At 42.5% G+C, this 27,752-nt stretch overlaps 1 protein-coding gene across 1 annotated transcript in view; it reads left to right on the forward strand.

Annotated features, from left to right (window-relative positions):
• The first annotated feature begins 11,027 nt into the window (after positions 1-11,027).
• The window catches only part of LPCAT3 (lysophosphatidylcholine acyltransferase 3), a 43,560-nt gene continuing 26,835 nt past the window's right edge, over positions 11,028-27,752 (forward strand). Inside the window, exon 1 of the mRNA XM_058558898.1 lies at positions 11,028-11,206. Coding sequence (XP_058414881.1) covers positions 11,056-11,206 — 151 coding nt within the window. The 5' untranslated portion in view covers positions 11,028-11,055. The remainder of the gene's footprint in view (positions 11,207-27,752) is intronic.

A 27,752-nucleotide genomic window follows, 5' to 3' on the forward strand; every position in this document is an offset into this window, starting at 1 on the left:
GCAGCTTGTGAAATTAGGAAGGGCTCAAACAGTTTGTCTGGCTGGTTGGCTGAAACATGGACCAAAAGGTGGCCCATAGTGAGCAAATTAGAAACAGGAGACCTCGGGGCCAGCCCGGTGGCGCAAGCGGTTAAGTGTGTGCGCTCCACTGCGGCGGCCCAGGGTTCGCCGGTTCGGATCCCAGGCACGCACCAACACACCGCTTGTCAGGCCATGCTGTGGCGGCGTCCCATATAAAGTGGAGGAAGATGGGCACGGATGATAGCCCAGGGCCAGTCTTCTTCAGCAAAAAAAAAAAAGAGGAGGATTGGCAGATGTTAGCACAGGGCTGATCTCACAAAAAAAAAAAAAAGAAAGAAAAGAAACAGGAGACCTGCCTTGGTTTAAAGTAGAGGAAGGGAATCAAGGGCTTAGGGAGGGTGGAATGTTAGAGTAGGTTTGTCATTTAACACCTACTCACCCACACTGGGAGTGTCCAGAAGACGTCTTTCACCACTATTGTGATAAATAAATAAATAAATTTGTGAGGAGTAAAAGAGCTCTGTGATGGCTCTTCTCTGTAGGCCAGAGCTTACAGTGGGAACTGTAGTCATTGAACTGGGAAACATAAATGCGATGGTAGTAATTGGATCCTGGGGTAGCAGGGGCCAAGTGGTGGCACTCGACCACCAAAGGCAGGGTGGACGTGGTTACCATAATGGACAGCAGAGTCAAAGCAGCAGTCAGAATTGTCTGACTTGCACAGACCTATGGTGTTGGCTAGTTAATCAGGGTGTTCTTAAAAGTGAAATAGAGGGGCCGGCCCGGTGGCGCAAGCGGTTGCGGTTAAGTGGCCGGGTTCAGATCCCAGGCGTGCACCGACGCACCGCTTGGCAAGCCATGCTGTGCCGGCGTCCCATATAAAGTGGAAGAAGATGGGCACAGATGTTAGCCCAGGGCCAGTCTTCCTCAGCAAAAAGGAGGACTGGCAGATGTTAGCTCAGGGCTGATCCTCCTCACAAAAAAATAAATAAAGTGAAATGGATAGGCTTACTTGATCTGTATAACTGGAAAAGTTTTAGGTCAAATGAACAAAAGCCTAATCTAAATCATAAAAAACAGAGTCATGACCCCTCAATCAATTCCCAGACTTGAGCCAGTTTATAGACCCATAACTCATTGAATGAAGGAGAGCCTGGGTCCCCTTTGAGGAAGGACTCTGGTATATTATCAAAAATTTATACTGTTAATCTTTCTCTCAGCCCTCCCCAAAGGGACCTACAGCCTTTTACCAGGGTAACCGTGCATTGGGTAAAAGGAAATAATCAGACTTTTCGGATATACTGGACATTGGCTCTGAACTGACACTAATTCCAAGAGACCCAAAACATCACCGTGGTCCACCAGAGTAGGGGCTTATGGAGGTCAGGTAGTCAATGAAGTTTTAGCTCAGCTCCTTCTCAAAGTGGATCCAGTGGGTCCCCAAAACCATTCTGTGGTTATTTCCCCAGTTCCAAATATATATTTGGAATTAATATACTAAGCAGCTGGCAGAACACCCCATTGGCTCCCCAGCCTGTGGAGTGAGTGCTGTTACAGTGGGAAAGGCCAAGTGGGACCCACTGGAATTGCCTCTACCTAGGAAAATAATAAAGCAAAAGCAATACTGCATTCTGGAAGGATTGCAGAAATTAGTGCCACCATCAAGGACTCAAAAGATGCAGAGGTGGAGATTTCCACCACATCCCCATTCAACTTACCAATTTGTCCTGTACAAAATACAGATAGATTTTGGAGAATGACAGTGGAGTATCATAATTGTAATTAGGTGGTGGCCTCAGTTGCAGCCACTATACCAGATATGCTTTCATTGCTTGAGCAAATTAACATATCCCCTACTACCTGGCATGTGACTATTGATCTGGCACATTCTTTTTTCTTGATAACTATTAGTAAAGACCACCAGAAACACTTTGCTTTCAGGTGGCAAGGCCAGCAATACACTTCCACTTCCCTATCTCAGAGGAATATCAACTCTCCAGCCTATGTCATATTTTAGTTCGCAAGGATCTTGATCTCCTTTCCCTTCCACAAGATACCACATTTACCCATTATGTTGATGACATTATGCCAATTGGACCTAGTGAGTAAGATGTAGCAACTACTCTAGATTTATTGGTAAAATATTTCCATATCAGAGAGTGGGAAATAAATCCAACAAAAATTCAGGAGGCTTTTACCTCAGTGAAATATGTAGGAGTCCAATGATGTGAGGCATTTTGAGATATCCCTTCTAAGATAAAGGACAAGTTGTTGCATCCAGCTCCTCTTACAATCAAAAAAGAGGCACAACGCCTAGTGGGCATTTGGATTTTAGAGGCAACATTTTCCTCATTTGGGTTTGTTACTCCAGCCCATTTACTAAGTGACCCAAAAATCTGCTAGTTTTGAGTGGGGACTAGAACAAGAGAAGACTTTGCAACAGGTCCAGACTGCTAGGCAAGCTGCTTAGTCACTTGGGCCATAGGATACAGCAGATCCAATGATATTTAAAGCCAGTGGAAGATAGTGATGCTGTTTGGAGCCTTTGGCAGGCCCCATAGGTGAATCACAGTGCAGGCCCTTAGGATTTTGGAGCAAAGCCCTCCCATCCCCACAGCTCACTACTCTCCTTTTGAGAAACAGTTCTTGGCCTGCTACTGGGCCTTAGTAGAGACTGAACACTTAACCATGGGCCACAAAGTTACCATGCAACCTGAGCTGCCCATCATGAACTGGGTGTCATATGACCAACCAAGTCATAAAGTTGGGCATGTACGTTAACACTCCAACATCAAATGGAAGTGGTATATACATGATTAGGCCCATGGAGGCCCTGAAGGCACAAGTAAGTTGCATGAAGAAGTGGCTCAAATGCCCATAGTCCACACTACTGCTACACTGCCTTCTCTCTCCCAGCCTGCACCTATGACCTCATGGGGAGTTCCCTACAATCAGTTGACAGAGGAAGAGAAGACAGGGCCTAGTTTACAGATGGTTCTGCAGGATGTGCAGGCACCATTCGAATGTGGACAGCTACAGCACTGCAGCCCCTTTCTGGGACAACCCTGAAGAACAGTGGTAAAGGGAAATTCTCCCAGTGGGCAAAACACAGATCAGTGTACCTGGTTATTTACTTTGCATGGAAGGAGAAATGGCCAGATGTGCAATTATATACCAATTCACGGGCTGTAGCCAATGGTTTAGTTAAATGGTCAGACACTTGAAAGGAACATAATTGGAAAACTGGTGACAAGGAAATTTTGGGAAGAATTATGTGGATAGACCGCTCTGAATGGGCAAAAAATGTGAAGTTATTCGTGTCCCATGTGAATGCTCACCAAAGGGTGACCTCAGCAGAGGAGGATTTTAAGAATCAAGTGGAAAGGATGACCTATTCTGGGGATACCAGTCAGCCTCTTTCCGCAGCCATCCATCATCGCTGAATGCATTTATGAACAAAGTGGCCATAGTGGCAGGGATGGAAGTTATGCACGGGCTCAGAAACATGAACTTCCACTTGCCAAAGAAAATCTGGCTACGGCCACTGTTTAGTGCCCAATCTGCCAACAGTGGAGACCAACACCTAGTCCCCAGTATGGCATCATTCCCAGGGGTGATCAACATGGTGGCAAGTTGATTACACTGGATAATTTCCATCATGGAAGGGCAAGCATTTTGTTCTTACTGCAATTAGACACTTACTCTGGATATAGATTTGCCTTCCCTCCTTGCAATGCTTCTGCCAAACCTACCATCCATGGAACTACAGAATGCCTTATCCATCAGCATCGTTGGATACCATTGCTTCTTATCAAGGAACTCACTTCACAGCAAAAGAAGTGCAACAATGGGCTCATGCTCATGAGATTCACTGGTCTTACCTTGTTCTCCACCATCTTGATGCAGCTGGCTTAATGGAGTGATAGAGTGGCCTTTGGAAGACTCAGTTACAGCACCAGCTAGGTGGCATTACCTTACAGGACGGAGGCAAGGTTCTCCAGAAGGCTGTATATACTCTGAATCAGCATCTAATATATAATACTGTTTCTTCCATAGCCAAGATTCATGGGTCCAGGAATCAACGGGTGGATATGGGAGTGGCACCACTCACTACTAACCCTAGTAACCCACAAGCAAAATTTTTGCTTCCTGTTCTTGTGTTCTCATGCTCTGTTGGCCTATAGGTCTTAGTTCCAGAGGAAGGAAGGCTTCCACCAGGAATCGCTCCAACAATGATTCCATGGATCTGTAAATTAAGACTGTCATCTGGCTACTTTGAACACCTCATGATTCTAAATCAACAGGCAAAGGAGGGAGTTACTGTGCTGGCTGGGGTAACTGATTTTGACTACTGAGGGGAAATTGGACTGTTACTCTACAATGGACATAAGGAAGTGTATGTCTGGAATATAGGGGATCCCTTAGGGCTTCTCTTACTATTACCATGCCCTGTGATTAAGGTCAATGGAAAATTACAACAACCCAATCCAGTCAGGACTACTAATGGCCCAGACTCTTCAGGAATGGAGGTTTGGGTCACCCCATCGGGTAAAGAACCATGACCAGAGCTGGCCCGGTGGCATAGTGGTTAATTTCATGTGCTCCGCTTTGGCAGCCCGGGGTTCGCAGGTTCAGATGGCGGGTGCAGACTCATGCACAGCTTATCAAGCCATGCTGTGGCTGCGTCCCATATATAGTAGAGGAAGATGCGCATGGATGTTAGCCCAGGGCCAATCTTCCTCAGCAAAAAAGAGGAGGATTGGCAAAGGATGTTAGCTCAGGGCTAATCTTCCTCACAAAAGAAAAAGAATCATGACCAAGTGAGGTGCTTGCTGAAGGCAAACGGAATACAAAATGGGAAGTAAAAGAAGGTAGGTTATAAATACCAGCTATGACCATGTGACCAGTAACAGAAATGAGGACTGTAATTATCATGAGTATTTCTCCTTATTTTATTTTGTTGTAAATATAATATATATAATATCTTTGTTTTCTTCCCTCTCTTATTCTCTTATTATGTAACATAATATATATTGACTTTATATCATAACATGTGTTTTTAATTTTACATCATTTAATACAGTATTTAAGTTATGAGATATCAAGAAAAGTAAACATCACTCAAGGACTTTACCTCCTCTTCCAAGAAAGGGGTTAGTACATTTTCAGTTGTATGCAGGATGGTTGTATCATGTTAAGTGGAATTATGACTTTATTATTGTCTTTATTTGGAGAATAAGTAGGGTTTAAGGAGATGCATATATGTGCCAAGTTGACAGGGGGTAGACTTGTGATGGTTAATTTTATGTGTCAACTTGACTGGGCCATGGGTGCCCAGATATTTGGTTAAACATTATTCTGGGTGTGTCTGTAAGAGTGTTTCTGGATGAGATTAACATTTGAATATGTAGACTGAGCAAAGCAGATTACCCTCCCCAATGTGAGATGGCCTCATCCAATCCTTTGAAGGTCTGAAGAGAACAAAAGGCTGAGTAAGGGAGAATATATATATCCTACTGGTTCTGTTTCTCTGCAGAACCTAGACTAATACAGAAGCCTAAGCATGTTTTTTAAAGATATAAAACTATGAGAATAATTGATTATCTGAAAGTATTTTTTAAAAGCAGATCATTTAGAAAAATATTTTTTAAACAAAGAAGGAGACTTCTAATAAAGATGGCAGATTAATTTGCCTCTTGTGCCTAAGATCCCACTAAAATAATAGTGAAAGGTGGGATGGGGAAGGTATAAATCTAGAGGGACAAAGTTAATGGAAGAAGAGATGCCAGCAGATGAAACGTTTAAACCCATTTTTGGAAAATGGAAAGAAGATGGAGAAGTAGTGATGATACAGGAGAAGGGAGGTAGCTGATGAGGAGCCAAGTCAGAGCACTGGCCTGAAAGCCTAGCCTCAAAACGTTGGACCTTCAAGTCCCCTACCCCACCTAGCACAGCCAGGTAAATACCCAACCCCATCACCACCAGGCAGATAATTAATGCTATATTCTCTGAGAAAATGGATGGGAGAAACTCTGGACCCAAGGACATCAGGCATTGCAAGGAAGAAGGGAGAGATGTGGAGCTAAAAACAAGCATACACCTTCCTAGCAGGAGACTGGCAGATTCCCTCTCTGAAGAAACTGAATAATCCTCAAGAATAAACCCTCCACAACTGACATTTGGAAGTTTCTCAACCAAAAGAGGGTTCCCATCCCAATCACTTTCAGTGAAATTCACCAGTCAACAAGCCCTATGCACAGCCTGTATACCCAATCAACTTTGTAATGCCTTGTGTGTAGTATATGAAATGACAGTCACCATCATAAAAGAGACAAAAGAAACAAAAAGAAAGCAGAAATCCAAAGGAAAAATGAGAAATGCAAGAAATAAAAGAAAAATAACAAACATAAATAAATAAATAAAAGAAACCTTCCCCCAAAATTGCCAATTAATATTCTCAGAAGGCTAATAGAGCACATTGCATCTGTTGGGTAAGAGGGAGAATCCCCCTCCACCCTTTCCCTCAAGGTTCTTATGGCTGGCCAAATAATTAAAAGACAGGTTAGCAGGAGAAAATAATACCAAGTTTAATAACGTGTATACATGAGAGAAACCAGGGAAACTGAGTTTCTCAACACAATGGCAGAGATTCTTGTCTTAAATATTATCTTCAGCTAAAGACAAAGGAGGATGTTGGGGGTGGGGAGGGAGACAGAAGGGAGACAGAAATTACAGTAATCAAGGGTATGCAGATTTAAATCCTCTCCTTCCGTACTGATGAGTTTCCACAGATAAGGCCCCTTCCCAATACAGGGAGGGAGATACCTTTACAAATGGAGATTTCCCTTATAAATGTAAACGTTTGTCTGGCAACTCTTTGCAGGGCCACCTAGAGAATGTGGCCTGGGAGAGACAGAATTTTTGATAAGATGGGCTTGTTGGTGCCCTTCCTATTGTAACATCTATTTTACATTATATTACAGCCATCATATGATAGTGGCTCCTTCCTGAAACAGGTCTTTTATGTTAAATTCTTTAGGCAGTTTGGGGGAGGTCAAAAGTCCATCAGAGAAAATAATTAAGGTAAAGAGACATATTTCAGGTGGCTAATTTTGATCTCCCACACATCCATAAAACAAGAATGTTGTAGGGAAAAAGAAGCTATCCCAGCATAAAGAAAGAGTTCTTGGAAATTAAAAATATGAGACAGAGAAGGCAGATAAATGTAATTTATTAAGACATAGTTGGTGGGCTTTGTGTGAGTAAGTTTCATAAATGGTAAAAATGAATACCAAATTCTAATGGGGATAAAGACTGGTGGGTAAGTGTATTAGTCAGGTAAGTTAAAGCAGTAACCTTAAATTGTGGTGTTTAACACCACAAAGGTTTATTTCTCGCTCAAGCTAAGTCTGATGCAGGTTGGGTGGCTTCCTCCATCTCACAGCTCTGCCATACAGAATGCATGGCCTCTGTAAGCTTACCAGAGTAAGGGAAGAGAGAAATTTGGGAGTCACCCTGGCTCTTCACCACCCTGGCCAGGAAATAGACACACTTCATTTCTGCCTCCAGTCCATCAGCCATAACTAGTCATGTGACCCCATCCTGACTGCAAGGGAGTTGAGAAGTAGCCGGTATGTGCATAGATATTGAGCGAGCACTGACCGTCTCTGCCATTGTGAGAAAGTGAGATTGTTTTTCCAGAAGTATGGAAGGGAAGAAAAGGAAAACGGGCAGTAAATTGAGAGAAAGGGAAGATGTTCTAGGATGGGAAGCCCTACCCAAGACAATAGATAATAGAAGTAAAAAGAGATACTGAGATTGCTGAAGAAGGAAGGGAAGGGCAGGGAAAAGCAGCAATAAGAGAAGACTGATTTCACTAACACTTCCACTTTGTTTTATAATTATCTCTTAATGTCTCTCTTCCCACAAGACACAAAGCTTCTTGAAGGCAAGGGTTTGTCTCTTATTCATCTTTGTATTAAGGGTCTCTCCGCTCTCTCATTGCCACGAGCCGGGTCTGTTTCCCAATCAGGGAACCACATATCCGTCTGTCGGTTGTCACATTGTGGCAGCTGCATGTTGCTGTGATGCTGAAAGCTATGCCACTGGTATTTCAAATACCAGCAGGGTCACCCATGGTGACAGGTTTCAGTGGAGTTTCCAGACCAGATCAACTAGGAAGAAGGACTTGGCCACCCACTTCTGAAAACATTGGCCATGAAAACCCTGTGAATAGCAGTGGAGCATGGTCTGATATAGCGCCAGAAGGTGACAGGATGGTGCACAAAGACCAGGCAGGGTTCCACTCTACTGTACACAGGGTCGCCAGGAGTTGGATAGACTCTACAGTACTAACAACAAATTGAGGGTCCAGCGCAGAACCTGACTTAATAAGCCCTCAGTGAATGTATTTAACTACGAAGTAAGAGGCCATATAATCTTAACTTTCTCTTCCCCCACTCACCAGCTAGTGTAACTGGAGGTGCTGCCCTGAAACAGAAGGAAGAATGAAGAGAATGTGGCTGACTAAACACCTGCGGAGAAAGGCCAACAGGCACCTGTTGTGTCAACATAGACACAGCCTCTGTCCCAGGCCCACTCTTCTCTTGGAACACCAGAGGTGCCAGAAGGGGCAAACATGTTACCTAACTGTATAACACAAAAAGAAACTGACTTTCCATATTTTTAAACAGAGTCTAGCTGCCTGGATGCTTTAACAAATAAATTTTACTTATTCAGCAAATCAGAGATTTTAAGGGTCTTAATTAACATCTAGCCAAACACTTCGATTAAGTAAAATCTAGTCAAGTTGAAGGTGTGCATACCTTACAACCCATAATTCCCCTCCTGGTTACAAACCCTAGAGGGATGTTTTCTTAACTGAGGATCATGAACCACTAATAAGTAGTAATATCAAGTTAGTGGATCCTGATCAGCAATTTTTTTAGTGAATTAAAATAGAATAGAAATTATCAGAGAACACACACATAGTATGGCAGCGTGTAGTGTGTGTATGTCTGTGTGAGTAGTATATGTATTTGTTGTCTAGTGTATGAATATGTGTATATCCTGGATAGCAATGTGTTTCTCACAGCAGATCCCAGTTAATTTTTTTTTTAAAGTTTAGAGTCACAGCCTCAGAGAAACTCTCACTGTTTCTTAAAGGAGAAACACTACAGCAATGTTTATAATTAAATAAATACGTAAATAGATAGGAAATGATCCTATTCCTCAAGTATTCCTCAACATGATCATGAAAAATTAATTGTGGTATAATCATATAATGGACTGTTATATCACAGTTAAGATGAATGGATTAGAGCTACATGTAACAACATGCATACGACTCAATAAAGATGTTAAACATAAAAACAAGTTGCAAAATGATATATTCATTGTAATACTGTTAATATAAAGTTTAAAATCGTGCAAAACTCTACTATATATTGTTTCTGGGTATGCACAGTATGTAAAGTAGAAAAATGGGCATGAAACTGATAAATACTAAAGTAAGCAAAGTGGTGACCTCTAAGAAGGGAAATGCCATGGGGAAGGGATATACCAGGCTCTTCAACTGTATATGTGATATTTGTTTCTTAACCTGGGGTAAGTTATATTATTCTCTACTTTTCTGAATATTTAGAAATATTTCATATTTTTAAAAATTTTGCCCAAAAAAAAGGGGGAGGGAGGTGAAACTTAACAGACTTAGGTTCAAATTCTGTCTCTGCCACATGCTGAGAAAGGAATTTAGAGTTTCCTTAATTTTTCCAAGCCTCCGTGTCTGTAAAAGGGCATCATCATAATAAATATCCTGTTTCACAGCCAAATTAAGTGAAATAATACAGATACAAGTGCCTTACAGGGTGCAAAGTGCTATAGAAGTATAAGACGTCATTGTGCAAGAATGCTCCACAAACTCCAGTTATCACAAGAAACTCTTAGTGTTCCTTTGTTATCTACTCTTATAGAACCTTGTGCCTTTCCTTCAGCGCACCTGCGTTCGCTTCCAATCACACACACGCATTAACGCCGTTATATGACTGTGCATCATCCCCGGTCCATAGCTTTGGGCTCGGGACTCAGCACAGTCCCTGGCCCATGGTAATACTCAACACATTTTTGTTCGTGTAATCTTAACAGCGGTTACCTGTAGGAAGTAAGAATGGGAAGCAGAGGGGGAAGAAAGGACTTTTATTTTCTGCTTTATTTCTATATTGTTTGACATTTTATCATGAGCCTGTATTACTTAAAAGTGACAAACTAGTTTAACTTTTAATTAAAATAATAAGGATTAAATCGCCATATCTTAATTTCATCGCCTCTCGGGGGAAGGTAACGTTCTAATATACGAAATTACATGAAAGCGGGGGTGCATGAACTAAAAAGAGCAGGCAAATAGTGTTCTGGGCGCTGGGCTCTCTGGAGACCCCTTGGGAAGAAGGCAGCGTGTCTACCGGTGTAAGGGCCCGGAGGTACCGTTAGGAGGCGCTAGGGAGGCCGCAGCAGGAATTCCCGCCCTCTCTGTTACATGCCCCAGTAACCCCGGTGCGCCGGCGACCGAGAGTAACCTCGGCTGGGCGCCCCCCCGGCCGGACTCTCGCCTGCTCCCGTCTCAGCCAATGGGAAGACAGCGCACGAGCCGGCCGGACACTGGCCCTCACCGACTCCTCCCCTAAGCAGTTAGGACCGGGTTGTACAATCACTCGCCGCCGGCTGTAGACGTTTCCAATCACAACTCTAGGTCCGGATGCCAAGCCCCGCCCTCCGGCCTGCCCGCGCTCACTCTCGGCGAGAGTCACCTTTGCCTTACAAATGTTCAGACCCGCCCTTTGCCTACCTTGCTGCGCTAGGCCCCGCCCCCTGGTCGGACCGACCAATAATCGGGCGATCCTGGAGCCACTGGGCGGGCCCGCAGCCAATGCGCACGCCGTGGGCGGGCTCCCGGCCGGAATTGGGGGTGAAGCTACAGCGTTGTGCCCACATTCGGGGCGCACGGAGCTGGGGGGTCCCTGGGGGGCGCCCGGAGCTAAGATGGCTTCCGCAGCCGAGGGGGACGTGGGGGCGGTGGCGGAGCTGGCGAGGGTGCTGCGGTGGGGTTTCGAGGAGCTGAGCCTTAACAAGTTGGCAGCGTCCCTGGGCGCGACAGAACAGGCGCTGCGGCTCATCATCTCCATCTTCTTAGGTAAGGACCCTCCTGCCTCTTTCTGCCCCCTCGCGGAGGCCCCAGCTAATGGGGACGTGACCTCCCCCTCTTCCCAAAGCCACCCAGGCCGGCTTTGTGGGGTGCGGATGTGAATCCTAAAACACACCAACTAGCTAGTGAGAGGAAGACAAGTCTTGTCTCGAGTCTGGGGGGCGGGGGCTGTGCCCTCTGAACCACGTCACCTTTCCCTTCTGCCCCTGCTGTACCCTTGTGGCCACATTTGGCGCCACCACCCTCTCACCATGCCGTGATCTACCCCGTGTCCTCACGACCTGCCCTTATTTGTCTCTCTCTTGAGTTCTACTCTGTGTCCATGTGTACTGCTGCCTGTTATTAATATCAACCCTCACATACACTCGCTTCTTATCGGTAGGCATAGGCCCCTAATTTAGGTAATTTAGTCATGCGGGCCTCCTCAGCCCCGTATTCCATACTTACATATTCTGAGTCTCTATTTTCTGCATTGCCAGCTTATATTACTCTTTAGTTTCTTTTCTTTTTTCTAATATTTTCTTCTTATGCCATATTGCTTTTTTTTTCCTTAACCACCCACATGTCATTTACCCTGGAATATCATCTTAATACTGGGCTTGGGAAACAGGACTGACAACCCCCTTAAAAACTATCCCTGCCAGCCCAAGCGTTTATTACCCATATGGTTCAAAGGAGGTGGTGTATCTGAATTTAGGTCCCAACAAGCTGTATTATAACCAGTTTATAGGCTTTTCTACTGCGTCCTTCCTCCGTAGTTTTTTAATATGTGGAAGCAGCGTGGCACAATGAGAAAAAAGGTGTGGACTTGGAAGCCAAACAAATCAGGCCCAGCCCTGCTGCTGCTTACAAACTGTGGGGTCCTGGGCAAGCCGCTTACCCTCTCTGGACAATTTTCTCTATCTATGAAATGAGGACAGTAATGCCTACCTAACGAGATTGCTGTAAAGTCTTGTAGGAATTCCAAGGTCAAGATCTGATATATAAATATTTGGGTAGTTGGAAGGTGTTATGAAAGTTGTGGGACTTTAGCAGGAGAGTAGAGGTGGAGAAGAATTAAGCAAACTGGGCTGGGACAAGAGCAGAGGGTTAGAGATCTGAAGCATAACAAGTTTGAAATAAAGTTGCACAGATGTGGAATGCCTTAAGTGCCAGAGAGAAGTTGGGAATTTATCCAGTAGTCAGTAGAGACATTGACATATAATATCACATAAGGGTGTTAACCCGATCTAGATAATGGGAGAGGCATTAATTCATATTTAAACAAGCTTGGCTAATATAATTATTTGCCTATTACATGTCAAACCAAAATGATCTTCCTTTCTTCCAAATAGAGTCACCTTTTCCCTCCCTTGTAGTATTGTAAAGTTTTAGAGGTGGAAGCGACCTTAGGTGGTGTGGCTTGCTCTCTGTCACCCAGATCGAACGCATATTTGTCTTTGCACCACACTGGCTTTGAACTTCCTACTCCTTCAGCCTGTTTCTGACCTAGTTATTTGCTGGGATTGTAATTGGCAATTAAGAGTATTTACATTCATTACTTAGGAAGCTCACTGTTGATTTCTCAGCTATAAATTGAGAATGTAACACAAGTAGCAACAAATTATAAGGCGCAACCTGTTAAATGGAGCTAGAGCTGAAATTAGACCTGGAATTTGTCCTTTTTGTGCTGGCGTAATCAAAAATTGCCAGGGACTCCTGGTGGGCTACTGCTGTGTGCTATCGTGGGGCATCCCACTGACTAGGAAATTGTTTTCTCCATATCCTACCCCTCTCTTCTCCTCCTCTCATTACCACCAGTCATCAAAGTAGTAAACTCTTAATGTAATGCATCTGCCACACCCCTGTGCCCCCTTGCCCATTCTACCATTTCCCATATCCCCCCTTCCTATCTCACATGTGCCAATGCCTTCAGTAACTCATGGTATTTCTCATTTTTAGATCAATTTGGGGCTTCAGGTTACCTCATATTGGGCATAGCTCTTTCACGTGGATATATAGGATTGCATTTTCTAGGTATAGGTTAAATGCAAAGATAAATTGATAAGCTTGACATGTGCATGGAAGAAAGAGTGCATTCTGGTTGTAAATATGTTTCCCTTACAAAGGTATTATCATTTCCGTGTGTTGTAACCTAGAAACCAGTAGCCTTTCAGCAATGGAGTTCCTGGTTCTCTTGGGGGACTGAGATGCTGGAGGAAATCCTTGCTAGAGGTACAAAGAAGGCCTGTGGTCCAAAATGATTCGTGACTCACTTTCAGCTAATTCGAGATTGCTTTGGGTTAAAAGCATCTAAATACAGATACCCTGAGGGAAGAGTTAGGTATATCAGACATTCACATTTTAAAGCGCAAATAACTTCTAAATTAGTCTCATTACTGTTTTCTTAACATCTTACTTTCCCTACTTGAGTTCTGTGTGCTGATCTTGGGATGGGCTGCAGAGCATTAAAGCACTCGCTTTCAAACAGTTTTGACTGGAACTCCTGGTAAGAAATATGTTTTACATCATGACCTAATACACATGTAGGTGTATATGTGTGTTTGAAATAGAAGTTTTGGGAAACATTACTTATCCTTACTATAGGCAGTGTGTTTAGCTATTTTCTATTTTATTTTTTAGTATTGTTTGTGACCCACTAAATTGATTTCATGACCCATTAATGGGTTACAAGTAGTTTGAAAAATCCTGAGTCAGAGGCTGTAATTTTTAATATTCAGTACTTTGAGGACAAGGTAAGCTTATGAGGACTGCCACATTGGGGTATTTTGAGCAGCTGCAAGACTCTATTAAAGGGGCGTGTGTATGTCTGTCTTGTGTATGATTGCTAGGAGTTTGGTGGAAGATGAATTTTGCTGTGAGCCCTGGTGCTGGCAAATGCTACTGGAAAACATCTCCCCTTTGACAACTTGGGTCTCATCACACCTTAGCATAATTAGTAACAGGAATTGTTCCAAATAAATTCAACAAAATGTGAATTTATTCAAGGCTTTCAAGTCAGAACTGGATTTGTTGTGGGTGAAGCACTATGCTTGACCCTGCATGGGCAAGGGGAGTGGTGCAGTATGAGTGACAGAGCCGTGCACTCAAAGGTATTACGGTCTATTAGGGAGTAGGGAATAGGCATGAGATAAATAGTCTAATAACCACAGTAAAAGGCAGAAATCTAAGTGCCAGAGAGAATTACAAAACTTTATGAGATTTAAAGATTGGACCTTTAATGAATTTTGAAAGTGGAATAGAGTTTCAACTGAGATGGTAAGACAAAAAGAATAGCATGAGCAAAGGCACTGAGGTAGGAATGCTTGGTGACACATTCAAGGAACAGTAAATAGTTCAGTTTGACTAAAACAGGAGTTAATAGAGAAGTGGTGGGAAATAAGACTGGAAAGGTAGGTTGTGAAGCCTTGAAAGCCAAGGTAAAGAGTTTGTACTTGATTAAGTCAGTGATAGGGAGCTATTGGAGATATTTGAATGGAGAGTAATGAGACTGAGACTGCATTAGGAAGATACTACAGCATAGGGAGTAGACTATTTGAAGATTTGAAGTAGACTAGACAAGAGGTAGGGAAACTAATGAGAAGGAACAATGAGCCAAACAGTTATAATGACTTGGAAGCAAGGCGGTTGCACTAAGAGGGGAAAGTAGGGATCTGACACAAGGTATTTTAGAATACAGAATCTTTTGAAAGATAGATTCTGTAAACACTTTCCTCTACACAGCTGCTCATGCCAACAACCTAAGAGTCAGCCTTGTCACCTGCCTTTCGCCCTCTCCCCACATCCCAGTCACCAAGTCCTATCAATACTGCCTCCAGATTGTCTCAGATATACCCGTTTTTCATCCCCACAGCCACTGACTATCTGTCACCAGAACCACCCGAGTAGCCTCCTGCCTGGTCTCTAATTCTGTTCTTGCTCCCTCCAGTCACTTCTCCAGAAGCAGCCAGAGTGGTCTGATCCTTTGCCTCTCCTGCTCAGAACCCTTCAGGGGCTTCCATACATGGCTGGTAAGCCCCTGCCTGCTGCTCCAGCCTCTTCTCGAGCAAGTTCACAACCTTTCAGCCACATGGCCTTCTTTCTGTTCCTCAGAAAAGGTGTTAAGCCCTTTCCTACCTGGGAGCCTTTGTACCTGCTGATCTCGCTGCCTAGAATGTTCTTCACTCATCACTCACCCGACAGACTCCAGTTTGTCTTTCAGGTCTCAGTTCAAATTGTCCTTGGTTCAGATTCCTCTGAGAGTTCTTTCCTGACTCTCATTTTAGATTATGTCCCCTGTTGTACTTTCTCATACTGACTGAAACTTCCTTCCAAGTGTATGTTGCACTTTGTAATCACGTATTTGTAGATGAGGGCAGAAACCATGAGAGTGTTGTTCACCACAGTATACCCAGAGTTTAACACAGTACCTGGCTTATGGGAAAGGCTCAATTAATATTTGTTGAATAAGTGAGTGTAGGAATGAATGACTTGGCAACTGATTAAGTGGAAGATGAAGTTGTTTTTAAAAAACAGACCCAGTCCTTCTGCCTGGGTGGCTGGAAGGATGACGATATCCTTCACAAATGCAGACAGGTCAAGAGGAGGGTCAGATACTGTTCAGTGCCAGGTAATGATCTGGTTTTGAATTTGCTTTAGGTTCCAAAGGCACTTTCAGGTGTCTTTAGAGTTGTGAAGCCTAGTCAGGAGCTCACGAAAGAAGTTGGGCTAAAGATGCCACTTTAGGAGTCAATGTTGGTATCATAATTGAATCAGGGAGGGAATCAGAATTCCTTAGAAAAGATTGTACAGAGAGAAAAGAATCTAGTTCATGTTGATTGAGTCTGTTAACGTTGCTGCCCCTTGTTGATAATAATAATAGCTGACGTTTATTAAGGATTTGCTACATACTAGACATTATCCTAAATGCTCAACAGGCAGTACCCCACCTAAACCTGGCAGTTACCCATAAGATAATTACAGGACTGTAATCACCCTTGTGCAGATGGGAAACTGTGGTCTACAGAGGTTTAGTAACTTGCCTAAGGTCACACTTGTTTCAACCCAACTCTAGAGTCCCTGCTCTTTACCACACTGGGCTTGGGAGGAGCTTGTGGGGGTGGAAAAGATAAACGCGCTTATATCCTTATCTCTTCTCTACGTGGTTAAACCAAGATGGAACCAGCATATGAGATTCCTCTCGGCTCCAGAGCTGGAGCTGCCCAAGTGGAGCAGGTGGCCACCCTGCCTAGTATGAGTGTTCTCCAGTCTGGGCCATGACTGTGCCTTGGCTGTTAGACTTAGATCAGCCTTAGGCTGATCAAAAATTGCACTTGGGGGCAAGGATTCACTCCTCAGAACCTCCTCAGAGGTACAGAATTAGCATCAGAAGGTTAAAAACCTTTATAATCAAAGGAGGTCCTACAGTTTAGTTCCCTTTGGACCAAAGTCAGGTCTGGCCCTTCAGAACTAAATCCATTATTCAGTGCAGAAAGCTTTCTTCAGTAGCACCGAAATGGCAATATAGAGACCAAAGCTAAGCTAAATGGAAATTAAACAGCATTAACTAAACAAATGGGACTTCTGACCATAATACAAAGCAGGGTTCAAAAATTCTACTACTATAGGGGCCGGCCCGGTGGCGCAAGCGGTTAAGTGCGCGCGCTCCGCTGCGGCGGCCCGGGGTTCGCTGGTTCGGATCCCGGGCGCGCACCGACGCACTGCTTGTCAGGCCATGCTGTGGCGGCGTCCCATATAAAGTGGAGGAAGATGGGCACAGATGTTAGCCCAGGGCCGTCTTCCTCAGCAAAAAAAAAAGAGGAGGATTGGCGGATGTTAGCACAGGGCTGATCTCCTCAAAAAAAAAAAAAAAAAAATTCTACTACTATAAAATAAGAGAGTTGGCCTAAATGACTTTCAAGGCCTCTTCCAATTCTAAAAGTCTAGGTATACTCTACATTTTTAGACTTTATCTTTACTGTAATTCAAAGCCACAAATTTCATCGTAATCTATAGCTTCCTGTTTGGGTATTTCTTTTAAATATTTTTTCAACTGCTTTTTTTTTTTTTTTTAAAGATTTTTATTTATTTATTTTTTTCCCCCAAAGCCCCAGTAGATAGTTGTATGTCATAGCTGCACATCCTTCTAGTTGCTGTATGTGGGACGCGGCCTCAGCATGGCCAGAGAAGCGGTGCATTGGTGCGCACCTGGGATCCGAACCCCCGTCCGCCAGCAGCGGAGCCCGCGCACTTAACCGCTAAGCCACTGAGCTAGCCCTCAACTGCTTTTTATCTACACTTCAATATCTTACATTGCACAAAACTTCATGTTTTGAGTGCTGGTGTAACTTTAATGTCAAATAGAATGATTTCTTTGTAGAGGTGTGTGTAAATTAGGGCCCATGAGATCATAAGCACAAGCTAATTTAACAAAAATAATTACATATCCACTGACTTTAAATCTGTCTGGGCAGCCGTGGGAACTCACTGGAGGTGATCAGTCCAGCAGCTTTTTAAAAATGGGATTTGGTCTTCAAAAAGGAAATGGCAATTCAGCTGGACCTTAACGGGTATGGAAGATTCTAATCAGGTAGAGATGAAAGGGGGAGGTTTTCATCTGCAAAGAATTATGAGCATATATGTGGAGATCAGGAAAAGTGAGAAAAATCTGAGGAACAAGTAGTTCGGTTTGGCTAGAACAATAGAACATCCCTGACGGAACAGTAGAGAAAAACCCGATAGACCTTTCAGGTGGGTGGGGGTGGGGGTGGGGGTGTGGTGGCAGAGTAAGGTGGTGGGATGTGCCTTGTCTTTAGAGACCTGCAGGCCTAGTGGCAAATTCTGGAATAAATATGTACCAGCTGTTTCACCATAGACTAATTACTAAACTTCATGTGCCCAAAGGCTAATTTTACTAACGAAGTGAATGGGGAAAAACTAATTAATGGGGAAAACTAAACCATAAAGAAAACTAAACCATAAAGGATTAAGCAGTTTATCTGATAATTCTTTTATGATAAATAGTATGATATTATGATATGATAAATAATTTTATCTGATAAAAATATTTATTTCAGGGGGCCAGCCTGGTGGCGCAAGTGGTTAAGTGCGCGTGCTCCGCTGCGGTGGCCCCGGATTCGCTGGTTTGGATCCCGGGCGCACACCAACGCGCTGCTTGGCAAGCCATGCTGTGGTGGCGTCCCATGTAAAGTGGAGGAAGATGGGCATGGATGTTAGCCCAGGGCCGGTCTTACTCAGCAAAAAGAGGAGGATTGGCAGATGTTAGCTCAGGGCCCATCTTCCTCACAAAAAAAAAAAAATTATTTCCTAACAAGCAGCAATATTTTGAAACAGAATGCATCATTTGCATGAAACTTTTAAAATAATATAATCATCAAAGAAATTTCTTGTTTCTAGCGAAGTGCTTAGGCATAGCCTTTGTGCATATGTGTTCATTCTGTGCTCTGGGAAAGTTTGAGAAGCTGTGCTCATTGGGACGCCATGAGGACTAAATGAGATAAATTGTGTAAACACTTGACCAAGCCTGACCCAAGGCTTTTTAAATTTTAAATAATTGTTCTCTCCCTTTTCGTCACCTTCCTTTCCAAGGAGACGCAAAATGTGGTCTTGAGACCAGCAGTATCAGCATCTACTAGGAAAGTTCCTAGTAGTTAGAAATGCAAATTCACAGGTCTACCTACCCCAGACCTACTGAATGAGAAACTCTGAGGATGGGGCCCAGTACTCTGTTTTAACAAGCCCTGCAGGTTATGCTGATTATCCTGAGGTTTGAGGATCACCAGTGTAGTGTATTTCTTCACACACCTGTTTGTAATACTTGTAATAGTTTGTAATAGTACCTTAAACTTTTTGAAATGTCGTCGTATCCTGTGATCTTTGGAATAAACAAAATGCTCTCAGATTCTTTATGGTTTAGTTTTCTCCATTTACTAACTTCTCTTGTTATTCTTCAAATACTCTTATTATTACTGAATTATATTACTAATATCATTATCATCATGATATTATTATATCATTATCATCTTTATTATCATAACTATCATCGTTACCTACACCATCTGTTTCATGCTTTTGATGAGAAGGTTAAATATAGAGGAATTTTTTCATAAGGTTGTTGGACTAAGAGTTCCATCTTTCCTTTTCTGTCTTACATCAATCACCTGGAGCAATATAGCATCCTCCTAATTGATCTCCTCACCTTTCTTAATACAATTAATAAATTGTGACTTGTAGCTTTAACAAAAATTAGGTGCCCTAGTTGCAGCTGCAAGAGAAAGCTGTTCTGAGCAAACTGTCCTCCTCAAGCATAGAGTTTTTAAGGTAGGGGTGTGTGTGTGCATGTTTTGACGTTTTGCCAGCAGTTTCGCTGAAGTCAAGGGCCAGGAGATTAGGGCCCACTTGGAGTTCTCTTGGTGAATTAATAATAGCTTCTTAGAGACATTCAAAGCCTGTCTATAATTGGTGTAGCCCAAAAGGTGTTGTATACATCTTTATTTCTTCCTATTTTCAAAACAAGAAGGGGGGGTGGGGCAAGTAAGACACTAAAAATAAGGAAAAGTAACTTATGGATAAGAATTTCCTTTTGGCTTAAAATGGACTGCTTTTTAAATCTTAATTTTCTCCCTCTTGAAGCAGTGGCTTTGAAGATAGGTGAGATTGGTGAAACTCTGGACGCCTTGAATGAAGGATTCTAAGAACCGTATGCCCCACGATTGTTAGTAATAGAGGCTTCTGATAGAAACATCATTGCAGGGCTGGCCCGGTGGTGCAAGCGGTTAAGTGCGCATGCTCTGCTGCGGCGGCCCGGAGTTCGCAGCGGCCCGAGGTTCGCGGGTTCGGATCCCGGGCACTCACTGCTTGTCAAGCCATGCTGTGGTGGCATCCCATATAAAGTGGAGGAAGATGGGCATGGATGTTAGCCCACGGCCAGTCTTCCTCAGCAAAAAAAAAGAGGAGGATTGGCATATGTTAGCTCAAGGCCGATCTTCCTCACAAAACAAAAACAAAATAAAAAAAAAGAAACATCATTACATTGTAACTATAGGGACAATTTGTCAGAAAGTAGGTAGAAGATCAGGCAAAAACGGTTAGACCCAGGTTTTGTTCTTGACTCACATGATGTCCTCAAGTAGACTATTTAAATACCCCACAGACACCAGAGGCTAAGTTTAAATTGAAAATAAAAAGCTTTTGTCAGTTAAAGATGCTTTTCAGTACCAAGTATTCATGTTGCTATGGCATTTTCGTAAGAAAAGTATGCATGGTCATATGTGCCACAAAAATTATAAATGGTGAGATAGTAATTCTGCAGGCAATTAAGAACTCACTATAAAAAAAAAAATAGAGATGGGGCCGGCCCAGTGGCTTAGTGGTTGAGTGCACATGCTCTGCTTTGGCGGCCTGGGGTTCGCAGGTTCGGATCTCAGGCAGGGAACTACACACTGCTCATCAAGCCATGCTGTGGTGGCATCCCACATACAAAATTGAGGAAGATTGGCACAGATGTTAGCTCAGGGCCAATCTTCCTCAAGCAAAAAAAAGAGGAAGATTGGCAACAGATGTTAGCTCAGGGCCAATCTTCCTCACCAAAAAAAAAAAAAAAAAAAACAAACAGAGGATTCGTGTGTATGTATCGTATACAAATCTGAGGAGGATATGAGATCCCAAGAGGTTCAAGTTCTGATCCCTTTATATTTGTATATGCTCTAATGAGAAGTAGAATCCATGTAGACTTGGTAAATGGTTTATAGCTCTTGAGGTTTCTAATTTCTGCTGCAATAGCAAGTCTAAACTCAGATGGACTTGGACACCACGCTGGATTACTGTCCATAAATATAAAACTTCTGTTTGCAAGCCAGCAAGCAGAGGCCAACTGGAATAATGCCCTTTAAGGCTCGTATGGCATATACCTCAGACAAAAGTGGAAAAGACTGATTACAGTCAGAATACAAATATACTGGGGCCCTGACTAAGAATATTGAACCATAAAGGCTACTAGAAGTCCTCATTCTTTAGCTAAACGATAATCTGATTCTACTTTTTAATTCTTCATTGGCTGTTCTGAAAGAATAAGAAGCAAAAGCAAAACATAAAAACTCCTAGATAGAATGCATTTCTATTATTTATACTTATAGCCTACCAGAGTAATTATGGGGACCCGGGTCATCATTTCACCAGCAGCTCCAAATCTTACCATCTTGTTTTATATTTTGGAAGTATGTATATTTTTTATTATATTCCAAAATATATAATTTATTAATATTTTTGAAAATTCTCCTCAGATCTTCAAGTAATATTGAGATGCTGGTATAGAAAGAAGTGGATAATTTCCAGCTTGGATGGTCAGGGATAAATTGGACTTCCTCAAAATTAAAAACTTTTGTGCATCAAAGGATACTATCAAGAAAGTGAAAAGATAGGCCACAGAATGAGAAAATATTTGTAAATCTTATATCTGATAAGGGCCTAGTATCTAGAATATATCAAGAATTCTTATAACTCAACAATAAAAAGACAACCCAATTAAAAAATGGTCAAAGGATATGAATAGACAGTTGTCTAAAGAAGACATACTAGTGGCCAATAAACACATGGAAAGATGCTCAACATCATTAATCATTAGGGAAATGCAAATCAAAACCATAATGACATACCACTTCACACCCACTAGGATAGCTGTAATCAAAAAAACAATAGAAAAAAACAAGCATTGGTGAGAATGTGGAGAAATCGGAACCCTCATGCATTGCTGGTGGGAATGTAAAATGGTGCGGCCACTGTGGAAAACAGTTTGGCAGTTGCTCAAAGCTAAACCGTTTCAGTATGACCCAGCAGTTCCACTCCTGGTTTTATATACTCAAAAAAAATTGAAAGAATATGTTCACACAAAGACTTGTACACAGATGTTCATAGCATTATTATAATAGCCAAAAAGTGGAAATAACCCAGTTGTCTGCCAACTAATAAATGAATAAACAAGATGTTATATACACACAGTGGAATATTTTGTTGTTGTTAGTGCCGTTGAGTCGATTCTGACTCTTAGGGACCCTGGGTACAGCAGAGTGCAACTCTGCCCAGTCTTTATGCACCATCCTCTCACCTTCTGGTGCTCTATCAGACAATGCTCCGCTGCTATTCATAAGAGTTTTCATGGCTAATTTTTTCAGAAGTGGGTGGCCAGGTCCTTCTTCCTAGTCTGTCTGGTCTGGAAGCTTCACTGAAACCTGTCCACCATGGGTGACCCTGCTGGTATTTGAAATCCCGGTGGCATAGCTTTCAGCATCACAGCAACATGCAGCTGCCACAGTATGACAACTGACAGATGGATGGTGTGGTTCCCTGACCCAGACACAAACCTGGGCCACAATGGTGAGAGCACCAAATCTTAACCACTAGACTGCCAGGGCGGCCTAACAAAATATTATTCGGCTATAAAAAGTTGTGAAGTACTGATACCTGCTACAACTTGGATGAACTTTGGAAACATTTTGCTAAGTGAAAGAAGCCAGACACGAATGGCCACATATTGTATGATTTCGTTGATATGAAATGCCCAGGATAAGCAAATCCATAAAGACAGAAAGTAGGTTGGTGGTTGTCAGGGGATGGGGGAGGTTTGAATTGGGAATGACTGCTAAGAGGTGTGGGGTTTCTTGTTGGGGTGATGGAAATGTTCTGGCATTAGATAGTGGGGATGGTCACACAACATTGTGAATATACTAAAATTCACTCAGTTGTACACTTAAAAAAAGAATAAAGAGGGATTATATATGATCACAGACCTAGAGAGAGAGAAAACCCAACAATTACACCTGTTCAAATTCATAAGGACAATTAGAGGGTGTGAAGCTGTTCTCTTTTCTCCTTTTAGAATCTTAGCTGGGTATGGGGCTGGCCCCGTGGTTTAGTGGTTAGGTGCGCGCGCTCTGCTGCTGGCGGTCCGGTCCGGGTTCGGATCCCGGGCGCGCACCAACACACCGCTTCTCTGGCCATGCTGAGGTCGCGTTCCACATACAGCAACTAGAAGGATGTGCAGCTATGACATAGAACTAACTATCTACTGGGGCTTTGGGGGAAAAAGAGTTGGTTCTTCGAGAAGATAAACAAAATTGACAAACCCTTAGCCAGGCTTACTAAGAAAAAAAGAGAAAAGGCTCAAGTAAATAAAATTAGAAATGAAAGAGGAGAAATTACAACGGATACCATGGAAATACAGAGGATTATAAGAGAATACTATGAGAAATTATATGCCAACAAATTGGACAATCTAGAAGAAATGGATAAATTCTTAGACTTATACAACCTCTCAAAATTGAACCAAGAAGAAATGGAGAATCTGAATAGACCAATAACAAGTAAAGAGATTGAAATAGTAATCAAAAACCTCCCAAAAAATAAAAGTCCAGGACCAGATGGCTTCTCCAGTGAATTTTACCAAACATTCAAAGAAGATTTAATACCCATCCTCCTCAAACTATTCCAAAAAATAGAGGAAGATGGAACACTTCCTAAATCATTCTATGAGGCCAACATCACCCTGATACCAAAACCAGACAAAGACAATACAAAGAAAGAAAATTACACGCCAATATCGCTGATGAACATTGATGCAAAAATCCTCAACAAAATATTGGCAAACCAAATACAACAATACATTAAAAAGATCATACACCATGATCAAGTGGGATTTATACCAGAGACGCAGGGATGGTTCAACATCCGCAAAGCAATCAACGTGATACATCACATCAACAAAACAAAGAATAAAAACCACATGATCATCTCAATAGACGCAGAGAAGGCATTTGACAAGATACAACATCCATTTATGATAAAAACTCTCAATAAAATGGGAATAGAAGGAAAGTACCTCAACATAATAAAGGCCATATATGACAAACCCACAGCTAACATCATACTCAACGGGGAAAGACTGAAAGCCATTCCTCTGAGAACAGGAACGAGGCAGGGCTGCCCACTCTCACCACTCCTGTTCAACATAGTACTGGAGGTTTTGGCCAGAGCAATTAGGCAAGAAAAAGGAATAAAAGGAATCCAAATAGGTAACGAAGAAGTGAAACTCTCACTATTTGCAGATGACATGATTGTATATATAGAAAACCCTAAAGAATCTGTTGGAAAACTATTAGAAACAATCAACAACTACAGCAAAGTTGCAGGGTACAAAATCAATCTACAAAAATCAGTTGCATTTCTATATGCTAATAATGAACTAACAGAAAGAGAGCTCAAAAAGATAATACCATTTACAATTGCATCAAAAAGAATAAAATACCTAGGAATAAATCTTACCAAGGAGGTGAAGGACCTATACAATGAGAACTACGAGACATTATTGAGGGAAATCCACGATGACATAAAGAAATGGAAAGATATCCCATGCACGTGGATTGGAAGAATAAACATAGTTAAAATGTCTATATTACCTAAAGCAATCTACAGATTCAATGCAATCCCAATCAGAATCCCAATGACATTCTTCACAGAAATAGAAAAAAGAATACTAAAATTTATATGGGGCAACAAAAGACCCCGAATAGCTAAAGAAATCCTAAAGAAAAAGAACAAAGCAGGAGGCATCACAATCCCTGATTTCAAAACATACTACAAAGCAATAGTAATCAAAACAGCATGGTACTGGTACAAAAACAGACACACAGATCAATGGAACAGAATTGAAAGCCCAGAAATAAAACCACACATATACGGACAGCTAATTTTCGACAAAGGTGCTAAGGACATGCAATGGAGAAAGGAAAGTCTCTTCAATAAATGGTGTTGGGAAAACTGGACAGCCACATGCAAAAGAATGAAAGTGGACCATGTGCTATCGCCATTCACAAAAATTAACTCAAAATGGATCAAAGACCTGAAGGTGAGACCTGAAACTATAAAACTCATAGAAGAAAATATAGGCAACACACTATTTGACATTGGTTTTAAAGGAATCTTTTCAGATGACATGCCTACCCAGACTAGGGAAACTAAAGAAAAAATAAACAAGTGGGACTTTATCAGATTAAAGAGCTTTTATAAGACAAATGAAACCAGAATCAAGATGAACAACCAACCAACCAGCTGGGAGAGAATATTTGCAAAACATACATCTGACAAGGGGTTGATCTCCATAATATATAAAGAACTCACACAATTGAACAACAAAAAAACAAACAACCCGATCAAAAAATGGGCAGAGGAAATGAACAGACACTTCTCCAAGGAAGATATACAGATGGCCAATAGGCACATGAAAAGATGCTCAACATCACTAATCATCAGGGAAATGCAAATCAAAACAACACTAAGATACCACCTCACGCCTGTTAGAATGGCTATAATCACCAAGACAAAAAACAACAAATGTTGGAGAGGATGTGGAGAAACAGGAACCCTCATACACAGCTGGTGGGAATGCAAATTGGTGCAGCCTCTATGGAAACGGTATGGAGATTCCTCAAAGAATTAAAAATAGAGATGCCCTATGATCCAGCCATCCCACTACTGGGAATCTATCCAATGCATCTGAAATCAACAATCCAAAGAGGCTTATGCACCCCTATGTTCATTGCAGCATTATTCACCATAGCCAAGAAGTGGAAGCAACCTAAGTGTCCCTTGACTGACGACTGGATTAAGAAAATGTGGTATATATATACAATGGAATACTACTCAGCCATAAAAAAAGACAAAATCGTCCCATTTGCAACAACATGGATGGGCCTGGAGCGTATTATGTTAAGTGAAATAAGCCAGAAAGAGAAAGACAAACACTGTATGATCTCACTCATATGTGGAATATAAACCAACACATGGACAGAGAAAACTGGACTGTGGTTACCAGGGCAGTGGGGGTGGGGGGTGGGCACAAGGGGTGAAGGGAGTCATATATGTGGTGATGGACAAACAAAAATGTACAACCCAAAATTTCACAATGTTAGAAACCATTAAAACATCAATAAAAAAAAAAAAGAATCTTAGCTGGGTAAGAAGGAGTTTATTATTTCATTTGCTGAAATACCTGCTGAGAAAAAGAAGTCTCACCTACCTGTTTGTATTTACAAGGATTAGATATGGCAGTTCTCAACACAAGAGAGACATTATCGTGACAAGTATTTGGGAGGGTTGGAGAAAGAGCAGCTAAAGCCACTTGGCAGTGTGACAGGGTAACCCTAGGCCTGATCAGTCACAGCAGGAGCGAAGAAGCATTCCTCCAGTGAAAACCAGTGGCATAAATAAAACAGGGAGAAAACCCAGATTACCACACACTAGTTAGACATTTTTGAAAGAGAATCATAAAGTGTACAATCCAAAAAGGATTAAAAAGTGAGTGATAAAACATGTCAGGTCCGGGGGCCAGCCCGGTGGTGTAGTGGTTAAGTGCGTGCGCTCCGTTTCGGCGGCCTGGGGTTTACAGCTTCAGATCCCAGGCGTGGACCTACGCACCGCTTATCAAGCCATGCTGTGGTGGCGTCCCATATAAAGTAGAGGAAGATGGGCATGGCTGTTAGCTCAGAGCCAATCTTCCTCAGCAAAAAGAGGAAGATTGACAATGCATGTTAGCTCGGGGCTAATCTTCCTCACTAAAAAAAAAAACAAAACATGTCAGGTCAGTAAAAGAGAAAGAAGAGGAGGAAACAGTAACAGAAAGGGCTTCAAAGAAAGAAGCAGCAAGAGAGAAGCAGCAGGAGGAGGAGGACCTGACCTGAGGGACAGGTCAGAGGGCAGCGAGGAGGGGAGCCGGGGCTGTCAGGCCTGGCCAGCCCAGTGCTCCTCTCACTCTACTGGGCCTGTTTTCCCAGGTGGTAAATGTCTATGCTGGATGACTTCTACCGTACTTTCTTCTCCTGGACTTATAGAGGTGCCCCTGCCTCTGAAATGCATCGCTTTAGTGTATAAAATACAGGATACCTCAACTCCCCTCCCACCCCTATGGCCCAACTCCCTTTCCTTCCCTGCCTGCCCTAATTTGGGCTGCATCCCGTCCTGGCCTCATGTAGTCTCTTTTGATGTACACCACATTTCAATCACTGTATGTAAAAATGCTAATGAACAAGGAACAGGGGTTCTGTGCTTTGTGATGCTCCCTTACTCCGCACACTGAACTAGGGGTGACAGTGTATCCCAAAGTCCAGACTGACAGTGTTATTGCCCCTTCTCCTCTTCAAAATTTGCTTCCGAGGTACCACCCCTTGCTTCCCACATCCTAGCTGGCTCTCCCTGCCTACCAATCACAATCCTGTCAGAGCCTTCTCAGCCTCACCCCTTCCCAGGCCTGAGGCAGCCAGTGACAGCCAGATCCCACTGCCAACACTCCTGCCAAATGCCCCTCACCCCAAACCACCACCGGAACTTATTTTGGGAATATGCCTGTTAGTTGGAAGACCTTGGATGAAGCCCTGTGCCCAAGGAATTCTAGGAGTAGCAGAATTTCTTTCGGTTTGCCTATTTTTGTTGTAGTGGTTGATTATTTTTTAAAATAATCCAGGATTTGTGGGACCTGAAGCTTACATAA

Source organism: Diceros bicornis, chromosome 17 (genome assembly GCF_020826845.1).
Source record: "Diceros bicornis minor isolate mBicDic1 chromosome 17, mDicBic1.mat.cur, whole genome shotgun sequence".
Taxonomy (NCBI): domain Eukaryota; kingdom Metazoa; phylum Chordata; class Mammalia; order Perissodactyla; family Rhinocerotidae; genus Diceros; species Diceros bicornis.